Source organism: Salmo trutta, chromosome 19, assembly GCF_901001165.1.
Source record: "Salmo trutta chromosome 19, fSalTru1.1, whole genome shotgun sequence".
Classification (NCBI taxonomy): domain Eukaryota; kingdom Metazoa; phylum Chordata; class Actinopteri; order Salmoniformes; family Salmonidae; genus Salmo; species Salmo trutta.
The window spans coordinates 27,915,784-27,928,978 of NC_042975.1; the positions used below are offsets into that span (position 1 = coordinate 27,915,784).

General features: G+C 40.8%; 1 protein-coding gene across 2 annotated transcripts; it reads right to left on the reverse strand.

Annotated features, from left to right (window-relative positions):
* Positions 1-222: 222 nt before the first annotated feature.
* LOC115154283 (zinc finger protein 346-like) lies at positions 223-11,419 on the reverse strand. 2 transcript variants are annotated; one of them, XM_029700348.1, is made up of 7 exons: positions 11,160-11,419; positions 9,090-9,193; positions 8,892-8,987; positions 8,429-8,576; positions 7,983-8,228; positions 948-1,047; positions 223-735 (listed from the first exon to the last, which is right to left on the reverse strand). In XM_029700348.1, exons 1-7 carry the CDS (start codon positions 11,215-11,217, stop codon positions 585-587), a joined length of 903 nt encoding a protein of 300 aa, XP_029556208.1. In that variant the 5' UTR covers positions 11,218-11,419; the 3' UTR covers positions 223-584. The 2 variants fall into 2 exon arrangements, with proteins under 2 accessions (XP_029556208.1, XP_029556207.1); XM_029700347.1 differs by having other exon boundaries at positions 224-735; positions 7,983-8,231; positions 11,160-11,416.
* Between the last annotated feature and the right edge of the window lie 1,776 nt (positions 11,420-13,195).

Below are 13,195 nucleotides of genomic sequence, written 5' to 3' on the forward strand. Positions count from 1 at the left end.
GAAGGAAAAGCAGCCAACAAGTGCTCAGCATATGTGGGAACTCCAAGACTGTTGTAAAAGCATTCCAGGTGAAGCTGGTTGAGAGAATTCCAAGAGCGTGCAAAGCTGTCATCAAGGCAAAGGGTGGCTATTTGAAGAATCTCAAAAAATAAAAAAATATATTTTTTGATTTGTTTAACACTTTTTTGGTTACTACATGATTCCATATGTGTTTTTCATAGTTTTGATGTCTTCAGTATTATTCTACAATGTAGAAATAGTAAAAATAAAGAAAACCTACTCATTCAAGGGTTTTTCTAAAACTTTTGACCGGTAGTGAACTGGAATTTAGACATGGAGTAGACAGAATGATATAGAGCTGGAGTTGAGATTCATCCATGAGGCAGATACAACACCACAGAAAGAAGAACACCACATTTAGGCTGCCCTCTGTCCAGGGATTGTTCCTGACATGAACAGGAAAAACTCTGGATCCTACTTGTAACCGGTATTGTAACAAGGATGTAGAGTTTTTCCTGGTCAGGTGATCCTTCTGGCCCTAACTGAGGGAACTGTGGTGTTGGTGGGGGGTACTGGGAGGCTCGTCACTCGTAATCTTGGCTGAAAGCGCCCCAGTCCTCCTGTACTGGTTCGGCTTCAGGCGTATACTGGTACTCTGACTGCTGGTTTTCTGCTGTGTACTTGTTTTCCGATGGGCTGATGAACATCGGGCTGCTCACTTTCTTCCCTCTGACACTGAAAAAAAATATTGAAATTGATTAGAACAAAGCCACTAAAACATAGAAACAAAAACATCAGTAACAGGTATTTTCTGCATACGTTAACTGCTGTTTGGAATCAAAACAAACTAGCTTGGCAAATAGTGGGGTATACACTGGTGTGTGCATGCAGTGGTTGTTGTTTCTACTAGCTCACTGGGGATTGGAGTGAGAGAGAGGGATACATACTGGTTCTTATGTTTGGAGCCGCTGATGTGTGCCTGATACTGTTCCACAGAGTTGAGTTCGATGTTGCATACAGTACATGGGTAGCCCTTTACTGTGGAAGCTGGAGACACAGGAGGGACTAGTTGGCAAAGAACTCCATTTTAGACACATAAAACCTACATGCAATGACCCAATACTGCATTGGCACACAATTGCTTTGCCTGTAGTGTCTGGCTCCTACAGTATATTACACTCCAGAGACACTTATTAACACCTGTTAGAAAAGAATGGCCTCAAACATATGCAGCCGATTAATTTGGGCCGATTTCATAACAAAAATCGGTAATTGGCCTTTTTTGGACGCCGATTATATTGCAATCCACGAGGAAACTGCGTGGCAGGCTGACCACCTGTTACGCGAGTGCAGCGTCAAAAGGACCTTGTGGCTGCAAGGAGCAAAGGTAAGTTTCTAGCTAGCATTAAAAACTTCTTATAAAAAATATTTAAAAAATCTTCACATAATCACTAGTTAACCTAGCAATATCATCAACTGTGTGTAGTTAACTAGCTTGTCCTGCGTTGCATATAATCAAAGCGGTGCCTTAATTTATCATCGAATCACAGCCTACTTCAACTTCGCCTAACAGGTGATTTAACAAAAGCACAATCGTTTCACAAATGTACCAAACCATAAGCATCAACGCATTTCTTAAAATCAATACACAGAAGTATATATATTTTTAAACCTGCATATTTAGTTAAAAGAAATTCATGTTAACAGGCAATATTAACTAGGGAAATTGTGTCACTTCTCTTGCGTTCAGTGCAAACAGAGTCAGTGTATATGCAACAGTTTGGGCCGCCTGGCTCGTTGTGAACTGTGTGAAGACCATAATTATTTTGCCAGAATTTTACATAATTATGACAACATTGAAGGTTGTGCAATGTAACAGCAATATTTAGACTTAGGATTGCCACCCGTACAATAAAATACAGAATGGTTGCATCTTTCACTGAAAGAATAAATGTTTTGTTTTTAAAATGATAGTTTCCGGATTTGACCATATTAATGACCGAAGGCTCGTATTTCTGTGTTTATTATAATTAAGTCTGATTTGATAGAGCAGTCTGACTGAGCTGTGGTAGGCAGCAGCAGGCTCATAAGCATTCATTCAAACAGCACTTTACTGTGTTTTGCCAGCAGCTCTTAGAAATGATTGAAGCACAGCGTCGTTTATGACTTCAAGCCTATCAACTCCCGAGATTTGCCTGGCAATACTAAAGTGCATATAAGAACATCCAATAGTCAAAGGTATATGCATTTTTTTATTTATTTAATTAACCAGGTAGGCTAGTTGAGAACAAGTTCTCATTTGCAACTGCGACCTGGCCAAGATAAAGCAAAGCAGTTCGACACATACAACAACAACACAGTTACACATGGAATAAACAAACATACAATAGAATATTCTATATACAGCATGTGCAAATGAGGTAGGATAAGAGAGGTAAGGCAATAAATAGGCCATGGTGACAAAGTAATTACAATATAGAAATTAAACTGGAATGGTAGGATGTCCAGAAGATGAATGTGCAAGTTCAGATACAGGGGTGCAAAGGAGCAAGATAAATAAATACAGTATGGGGATGAGATGGATTGGATGGGCTATTTACAGATGAGCTATGTACAGGTGCAGTGATCTGTGAGCTGCTCTGACAGCTGGTGCTTAAAGCTAGTGAGGGAGGTAAGAGTCTCCAGCTTCAGAGATTTTTGCAGTTTGTTCCAGTCACTGGCAGCAGAGAACTGGAAGGAGAGGCGGCCAAAGGAAGAATTGGCTTTGGGGGTGCCCAGTGAGCTATACCTGCTGGAGCGTGTGCTACGGGTGGGTGTTGTTACGGTGACCAGTGAGCTGAGAAGGAGGGGCTTTACCTAGCAGAGACTTGTAGTTGACCTGGAGCCAGTGGGTTTGGCGACGAGTATGAAGCGAGGGCCACCAACGAGATCATACAGGTCGCGGTGGGTAGTATATGGGGCTTTGGTGACAAAACAGATGGCACTGTGATAGACTGCATCCAATTTGTTGAGTAGAGTGTTGGAGGCTATTTTGTAAACGACATCGCAGAAGTCGAGGATCGGTAGGATTGTCAAATACAAAACGGTATAGAGAGAGAAATAGTCGACGCGTCATAATTCCTATAATAACTACAACCTAAAACGTATTAACTGGGAATATTGAACCACAAGCTTTCATATGTTCATGTTCTGAGCAAGGAACTTAAAACGTTAGCTTTAACATTGCACTTTCACTTTCCACTGTTTTTGCATTATTTAAACCAAATTGAACATCTTTCATTATTTATTTGAGAATAAATAGATTTTATTTATGTATTCTATTAAGTTAAAAAGTGTTCATTCAGTATTGTTGTAATTGTCATTATAACAAATATATATAAAATTGGCCGATTAATCGGCATCAGCTTTTTTTTGGTCCTCCAATATTTGGAGGTCAAAAGTTTGGACACATCTACTCATTCATGGGTTATTTATTTTTCCATTTTCAACATTGTAGAATAATAATGACATCAAAATTATGAAACACAGAGGTCGACCGATTAATCGGAATGGCCGATTTCAAGTTTTCATAACAAATCGGTATTTTTGGCCGCCGATTTAAAAATAAAATATTTTTTTACGCCTTTAACTAGGCAAGTCCGATTAAGAACACATTCTTATTTTCAATGACGGCCTAGGAACGGGGGTTAACTGCCTTGTTCAGGGGTAGAACAACAGATTTTTACCTTGTCACCTCGGGGATTCGTTTTTGCAACCTTCCGGTTACTAGTCCAACGCTCTAACCACCTGCCTTACATTGCACTCCACGAGGAGCCTGCGTAGCAGGCTGACTACCTGTTACGCGAGAGCAGCAAGAGGCCAAGGTAAGTTGCTAGCTAGCATTAAACTTATCTTATAATAAATCTATCAATCTTAACATAATCACTGGGATAGGGGGCAGTATTTTCACAGCAGGATACAAAAAACGTACCCGATTTAATCTAGTTACTACTCCTGCCCAGAAACTAGAATATGCATATAATTAGTAGATTTGAATAGAAAACACCCTAAAGTTTCTAGAACTGTTTGAATGGTGTCTGAGTATAACAGAACTCATATGGCAGGCCAAAACCTGAGAAGATTCCATGCAGGAAGTGCCCTGTCTGACAATTTGTTCTCCTACTAGGGTATCTTTATCAAAAATACAGCATCTCTGCTGTAACGTGACATTTTCTAAGGCTTCCATTGGCTCTAGGAAGGCGCCAGAAAGTGGAATGATAGCTCTCCAGTCTCTGGGCGAAAAACAGCAGGGGTTTTTGTGAGTGGTCCTTCTGAGGACAATGACACTGGCGCACGCGTGCACGAGACGACTCAATTTTTTTCTTTCACTGTTTGAACGAATACAACATCTCCCGGTTGGAATATTATCGCTATTTTACGAGAAATCGCATAAAAATGTATTTTAAAACAGCGTTTGACATGCTTCGAAGTACGGTAATGGAATATAAAAAAAAAAATGTCCCGAAACGCGCCGGCGTGTCACCCTTCGGATAGTTACCTGAACGCATGAACAAAACGGAGTTATTGGAATATAACTATGGATTATTTCGAACCAAAACAACATTTGTTGTTGAAGTAGAAGTCCTGGGAGTGCATTCTGATGAAGAACAGCAAAGGTAATCCAATTTTTCTTATAGTAAATCAGTTTGGTGAGTGTCAAAATAGCTAGCCGTGATGGCCGGGCTATGTACTCAGAATATTGCAAAATGTGCTTTCACCGAAAAGCTATTTTAAAAATCGGACACTGCGATTGCATAAAGGAGTTCTGTATCTATAATTCTTTAAATAATTGTTATGTATTCTGTGAACGTTTATCGTTGAGTAATTTAGTAAATTCACCGGAAGTTTGCGGTGGGTATGCTAGTTCTGAGCATCACATGCTAATGTAAAAAGCTGTTTTTTTTTATATAAATATGAACTTGATTGAACAAAACATGCATGTATTGTATAACATAATGTCCTAGGATTGTCATCTGATGAAGATCAAAGGTTAGTGCTGCATTTAGCTGTGGTTTGGGTTTATGTGACATTATATGCTAGCTTGAAAAATGTGTGTCTGATTATTTCTGGCTGGGTACTCTGCTGACATAATCTAATGTTTTGCTTTCGTTGTAAAGCCTTTTTGAAATCGGACAGTGTGGTTAGATTAATGAGAGTCTTGTCTTTAAAATGGTGTAAAATAGTCATATGTTTGAGAAATTGAAGTAATAGCATTTCTAAGGTATTTGAATATCGCGCCACGGGATTACACTGGCTGTTGAGTAGGTGCGTCCCACCTAGCCCATAGAGGTTAAATCACCCGTTTGGCGAAGTAGGTTGTGATTCAATGATAAATTAACAGCCACCGCATCGATTATATGCAACACAGGACAAGCTAGATAAACTAGTAATATCTTCAACCATGTGTAGTTAACTAGTGATTATGTTATGATTGTTTTTTTATAAGATAAGTTTAATGCTAGCTAGCACCTTACTTTGGCTACTTGCTGCACTCGCATAACAGGTAGTCAGCCTGCCACGCAGTCTCATCATGGAGTGCAATGTAATCGGCCATGATCGGTATACAAAAATGCAGATTGTTATGAAAACGGCCCTAATTAAAAATCGGCCATTCCGATTAATCAGTCGACTTCTACCTGGAATGCATTTCAATTAACAGGTGTGCCTGGTTAAAAGTTAAGAAGGATATACATGCCACAAATTAATGCATTTGAGACAATCAGTTGTGTTGTGACAAGGTAGGGGTGGTATGCAGAAGATAGCCCTATTTGGTAAAAGACCAAGTCCATATCATGGCAAGAACAGCTCAAATAAGCAAAGAGAAACGACAGTCCATAATTACTTTAAAAAGACATGAAGGTCAGTCAATCCGGAACATTAAGAAGTTTGAACGTTTCTTCAAGTGCTGTCGCAAAATCCATCAAGCGCTATGATGAAACTGGCTCATGAGGACCGCCACAGGAATGGAAGACCCAGAGTTACCTCTGCTCAGAGGATAAGTTCATTAGAGTTACCAGCCTCAGAAATTGCAGCCCAAATAACTGCTTCACAGAGTTCAAGTAACAGACATCTCAACATCAACTGTTCAGAGGAGACTGCGTGAATCAGGCCTTCATGGTTGAAATGCTGCAAAGAAACCACTACTAAAGGACACCAATAATAAGAAGAGACTTGCTAGGGAAAAGAAACGCGAGCAATTAGACCGGTAGAAATCTGTCCTTTCGGTCTGATGAGTCCATATTTGAGAACTTTGGTTCCAACCGCTGTGTCTTTGTGAGATGCAGAGTAGGTGAACGGATGATCTACGCATGTGCGGTTCCCACCGAGAAGCATGGAGGTGGTGGTGTGATGGTGACAAAGTCAGTGATTTTTTTAGAATTCAAGGCACACTTAACCAGCATGGTTACCACAGTATTCTGCAGCGATACACCATCCCATCTGGTTTGAGCTTAGTGGGACTATCATTTGTTTTTCAACAGGACAATGACCCCAATACACCTCCAGGCTGTGTAAGGGCTATTTGACCAAGAAAGAGAGTGATGGAGTACTGCATCAGATGACCTGGTCTCCACAATCACCCGACCTCAACCCGACGGAAATGGTTTGGGATGAGTTGGACCACAGAGTGAAGGAAAAGCAGCCAACAAGTGCTCAGCATGTGGAAACTCCTTCAAGACAGTTAGAAAAGCATTCCTCAAGAAGCTGGTTGAGAGAATGCCAAGATTATGCAAAGCTGTTATCAAGGCAAAGAGTGGCTACTTTAAAGAATTTGTTGAACACTTTTTTGGTTACCACATGATTCCATGTGTCATTTCGTAGTTGCGATGTCTTCACTATTAATCTACAATGTTGAAAATAGTAATAAAAAAAATTGAAGGTGGAAGGCACAGGCTCACTTTCCATTTCACCCTGACAAACCTGAAAATCCAGTTGTTGGGGACTCGGCTATTAACTATTAACGCTCGCATTTGATTGGCTGGGAGTAGAAATTACATTTCCCTTCGGTATAGGCATTTCTTTGTTTTCCATTTCCCTACCATGTCGGTAGAGCAGGGCAATATGAAGAAAATTAACAATAAATACAAAGACAAATAAAAAATGTTTTAATGGACAGTTACTTTACATTAGCGGCAAGGTTCTAGACAATTTTTTTGCTGTGCCAAGTAAGACAGAAGGTAGCCTATGATTAAAAAAAGAAAGCAATTTCGAACCTATCCAGGGAATGCATGATTGATATTTTGATGTGCAATCTGTCAAAATAGGATCCTAAAATATATATTTTTGGCTCTTCAGAGAAATTGCAGACATATTTGTAACTATTGGCTATATTATACACCACCTGAGGAAGTGGGAACTCAAAACACTTAGCTAACTCTAAATATGATATTGTTGCTATATAAACCATGTAGGCTTATTGATTAATCAGTAAATCTAGGCTAATATCCTACCAAAACTTTTCAGCGCTAGGACAAGGCCACTTGATGTAGGCCTAGTGACTGCAAATGGTGCGCTTTGCTCCACGAGGGCATCAAAACCATACTACAGCCTACTCCGGTTGTAAAGTGGTGCAATTAACTAAATATTAAGAGGTGAGAAATAAACTATAGTTGCGTTAAACTGTCTCTCCCACAATTGCATTTTGAGCAATGTCAAATGCTTATGCCTCTCATAATGCATCTCTCCCTCCATGCGCAGTGGGGAGAGGGAGTGGCTCGCTCACAGCAGCAGACAGCAAAACAGGGACATGCAGATACATTCATAGCAGGAATCAGCAATGCATAGGCTATTCCTCAACTCAAAATTAGAAAGGTGTTCCTGATGTTTGGTATATTCTGTGTATATAAATATTTCCATCTTGACTCCACCCATTTTTAGCGTCTTCTAAGGAGAACTTCTCTAGGTTTACAAAAAGAGAAAAGCCTGGCCACATGAGGCTGTCCTACCTGGTGCAGTGGATGGCCCATAGGTCTCCATAAGCTTCTGCTGGGTCAGCTGTTTTTTATGCTTCTTGCCTTCGTAGTGCTGCTTGGCCATGAGGGGGTTGTTGAACGAGGCATGGCAGATGGAACAGAAGTTGCCCTGGTCGTCCTCGGCCGGGCCTGACGATGCCACGTTGCTAGCCTCCTCTGACTGAGCCTCCTTCTTCTTCTTCTTCTTTTTCACTACTGGGGCCACAGCCTGAGGTAGTGCTACTGGGGAGGTAGGAGGCAGGATATGACACGTTCGTCAGACAGGAAGAGGGAGTTATATTTTTACACGTTTGACAAATACAGGTATGCGACAGAGGAATAACACAGAATGAGGAGAAAAAGAAAATGAGTGCAGATGGGGTGGAAAATTTAAAACAGGCTTTTCTCATATATGGCCATAAGTGTAGATGGCCCATTACCTGGGGGCTGGTTGCCAAAGGTCTTCAGTCTCAGGTTCTTGGTGTGTACCTTGCCCTGGTAGTGGGACTCAGCCACCACCGGAGAGGAGAATGTCATGTTACATATATGACAGGCTTTGGAGCGGTCCGTCTCGCCATTACTGCTGGTCTGGAGATGGAGCGGGGGAAGAATACAGCAAAGTACAACAGAGGACACAAAAAAGTTAAGGGCGCTCTATCCATGAACGCAGTCTATTTATACTGGGCAGAGCAGGGCTGGATAAAACCTTTTCTAGCTGGTCCCATGTGACTCAGTTGGTAGAGCATGGCGCTTGCAACGACAGGGTTGTGGGTTTGATTCTCATGGGGAACCAGTAGGAAAATGAATGCACTCACTACTGTAAGTGGCTCTGGATAAGAGTGTCTGCTCAATGACAAAAAATACAACAAAAAATCTAAATGTCTAGCTGAGAAATAAACTTACACTGTCTCCCGAAGGCGTCTTGAACCTTTTGATGGTGGGCTCCTCTTCTTTGTGGATGCTCATGTAGCGTCTCACTTTGTTGCCATGCTTTTTGCTCTGAAAAGAATGACAAAATGAATGAAAACATCAGATGCTGCTCTGTATAGTGGTCAAGAAGATGACCATAAATAAATATCAAACTCAAGTGGGATCACCGACCTGATAATGTGCAAGTTTCTGGGAGTCAGAATTCAGGACAGCACTGCAGACTTTGCACAGGGCATCAGAAAACAGGTCACCATTCTCCTTTATCATTTTGTTTACTGAAAAATAATGTCAGAATTGATTTAAAAAAGAAGACATTAAAAGATCTGTATATATATCCATCCATCCGTGGGATCACGATGATGCTCTTCAGCCTTTGATGAAGTGCTCACAGCTAAGTTAAAAGGCCCAGTGCAGTCAAAAAAGTGATTTCTCTGTTTTATACATTTCACACGGAGGTTGGAATAATAACTGAAAATGATAATGCACTTTAAGTGAAAGAGCTGTTTGAAAAGACCACCTGACATTTCTGCCTGTTTTGGTAGGAGGGAGTTTTGGCCTTCCATGGTGACATCACCATGTAGTAAATTACCCAAACCGGCCACGCGCCAACTGATTTCGTCCCCCCCACACCAAACCTGATCACGACACGCAGGTTGAAAAATCAAAACTAACTCAACTAATTATATTAATTTGGGGACAGGTCAAAAAGCATTAGACATTTATGGCAATTTAGCTTGACGGCTTCCAGTTGCTAGCTAATTTGTCCCATTTAGCGAGTTTGCTGTTGCTAGCTAATTTGTCCTGGGATATAAACATTGACTTGTTATTTTACCCGAAATGAACAAGGTCCTCTACTCCGACAATTCTCTGAAATTGGAAACACTTATCTCCCTCACTAGCTTTAAGCACCAGCTGTCAGAGCAGCTCACAGATCACTGCACCTGTACATAGCCCATCTATAATTTAGCCCAAACTACTACCTCTTCCCCTACTGTATTTATTTATTTTGCTCCTTTGCACCATATTATTTATATTTGAACTTTGAACTTTCTTCAAACTACAAATCTACCATTCCAGTGTTTTTCTTGCTATACTTTATTTACTTTGCCACCATGGCATTTTTTTGCTTTTACCTCCCTTATCTCACCTCATTTGCTCACATTGTATATAGTCTTATTTAAAAAATAAAAAAAAATTCTACTGTATTATTGACTGTATGTTGTTTACTCCATGTGTAACTCTGTGTTGTTGTATGTTGTCGAACTGCTTTGCTTTATCTTGGCCAGGTCGCAATTGTAAATGAGAACTTGTTCTCAACTTGCCTACCTGGTTAAATAAAGGTGAAATAAAATAAATTAATCCACACATAAAAACGGTCAACCTTATCGTTTCTAGTCCTCTCTCTCCTTCATGCTTTTTCCTTCTTTGGACTTTATATGGCGATTGGCATTTAACTTTTATAGTTACCACATGACCGACCAAACTCATTTAATCTTTCATTCACCCATGTAGGTATAACCAATGAGGAGATGGCATGTGAGTATCTGCTTCTATAAACCAATGAGGAGATGGGAGAGGCAGGACTTGCACCGCGTTAAGCATCACAAATAGAACTGACTTTTATTTTAGAGCTTGGTAACGCAAATGCAAATTAATTGAATAACATGTGTTTAAATGTATTTTGCAACGCAAGCGGTGTGGTCAGCATGTAATAAGAAAGAGAAGTCCAAACTGCTCTTTGCTAAGAAGCGGTTTCTATTTAACCATTTTATTTGAAAGAAATCACAGTAAGGTACTAAATTGTTACGCTGATTTTTTTTTTTATAGATGTAACAGCTGCATTGGACCTTTAAATTAGAGTACTGCTTTATGCGTGGTTGTTATAACGTTAGCTAACTTAGTGGTACTAACGTTACTGCACTAGCAACTGATTTGGCCAATTTACTTCAGACACAGAAATAAAAACTAAAAGTACATACAAATCAATGCAGTCCTTCGTAAGGCCAAGGCGGCTAGGTAACATTACTCCTTTACTAATGCATTGCATCGACCTTGGAACTTGCTGATCATATGGCTAATAGCTAGCTAGAATAGTGCAGAGCTAGGTATTGCTAGCGTTGATAGTTTATGCTCTGCTCACACGGGCTATGGTGGTAGCCCTTGGGTTTGGCTATAATAAATAATGCATACTAGACCAAAGTGGATATCCATTATATTGAGCGAAGGAAAACATCAGCTTACCCTCCGCCGCCCCTGAAGGTAAATATGGAAAATCTCCATTTGGTTCCTCGAGCGCCATGTTTTCTGTCGTGTCAGCAGCAGCGGGCACATGCGTAATCGTGACGACACCAAAGAGCTAGCTTTCAAGACAACTGGAAATCGGAAAAAAGAGGTAAAATCATGACGTCAGTGATCTTCAGGACGGAAAGTCGGAGCTCTAGGTTTAGAAAGGTTAGAGTTCCCCGATTTGGAATTCCGAGTTGGATGACGGTTCAAAACTACTTTTCCCAGTCGGAGCCCCCCCCCCCCCGAGTTCCCAGTTGTCTTGAATGCACTGAAGTCGGAGATCGCCGAGTTCCCAGTTGCTTTGTATGGAGGACCAAATCTGGCATTAAAAAAATTATAAATGGGATGCACTGTTGAGCGATACATCCTGAGGGGTTCGTGCTGATTGTACGGAGATTGTGACAGCCGGTTAAATGGCGTCCCTTGAGAAAGCAAGAACAAGATGTATGTCAGATGTGCAGTATTATCATAAGGAGACGTATACTTGGAATACGGAGGAGGAATGGAGGGAAAAAGAGAAGCAGAGGAGGTCTAAGAGAGGGAGGGAGGAAGACGGTGAGCTTGAGTTGGTTAAAAATGGCAGAAAAAAGGGAGATGGTTTGTTGAAGAAGAACGGTAGAAAGTGTAAGCAGAGTGAGCTGAAGACAGGAGAAATGGAAATTAATGAGGGTGAAGTATCGGAGGTGGTAGGTGTGGTGAAGTTCTTGGAGCCCGAGGCTCGCACCGAGGGACAGGATAAAGATGAGTCTGACAGTAGGAGGGAAGTTTTTGGGAAAAGTGGACCCTTGCCTTTTGGCTGATCCATTTGTGGTTTTAGGGTGGGTGAAAACAGAGGGAGAAGACGCTCGGCGTTAAACGAATGGGGCCAAGAAATGTGATTTGTTTCTCTCTCAAGAAAAGGACGCCATTGAAAGGAGTGATTACTGGGGTAGCGGTAAATGTGAAAGTTGACCAACTGAAGGGGAAGATTCCTGGTATTTGTGATGCTTGTTGTTTGGTGCGACGCAGACAGGGTAACAGAAGAGTCATTGTCTGTTCTTCTGAGTTTTGATGTTGAGTCTTTGCCCGACAAAGTGATGTTTGGTTATATAAAAGTTATCCTGTATGAGCTTTTGTACCAAATACATTACGTTGTTACAGGTGTCAAGCTTATGGGCATGTGGCAGCAGTGTGTAGGAGGGAGGTTCCTAGGTGTGAGAAGTGGTATTTGTTAATTGTAGGGGTATGGGCTGGGGATCATGCAAGAGAGGAAGATTGAGGTTTAGATCGCTTAACAAGAGTTCTGTCCGTGGTGCTGAATGCACAGTACTTTCCCCTCTGTGTTTAATAATGAAAATACCTACCCCAGAACATGGATGTGGTTTATTTCTGTGCATGTTAAAAAGGTAAAATAAGTAGCATATCTGGACATGATTTACTATAGATATATCTGTCAACACATTCATACACATGATGTATAATCTTGTAATATGATTCTGGCCCGGAATGGCAAAAATATATTCTGTGGCCCTCCATGGAAAATAATTGCCCAGGCCTGCTCTAGCTTAAAACGGGTATGCACAAAAAAGAGAGAGAGCTCAACATTATATTTAAACTACTCAATCAGTGTGAGGAGTGAAGTCTGATGGGCATTGACTAGAGCAGTGAAGTCAGGTATAGTTTCTGACGTTGCTATGCACAGGATTGCTGAGAGCTGAGAGTCAGTAAGAGATGATCTGTGCCTTGACTTGTTATATTTCATCACTGATAATGTCTGTTCACATACATAGGTTGACCCAAACAGTACAAACATCTTCTGAGCATGACTCCTAATCTTTGGAAAGTTTTTGTTAATCGAGAAATTTATAGAACCTTGTCAGTGACATTGTTTTGAATAGTTCTCTAATCACTGCATCAGACTGAAGATCGATAAGTTCAAGTTGCAGGTCAGTGGGAGCGTTATCCACATTGAAGTTGAAATGAGAGGAAACCAACAGCATGTCATTTTCCAA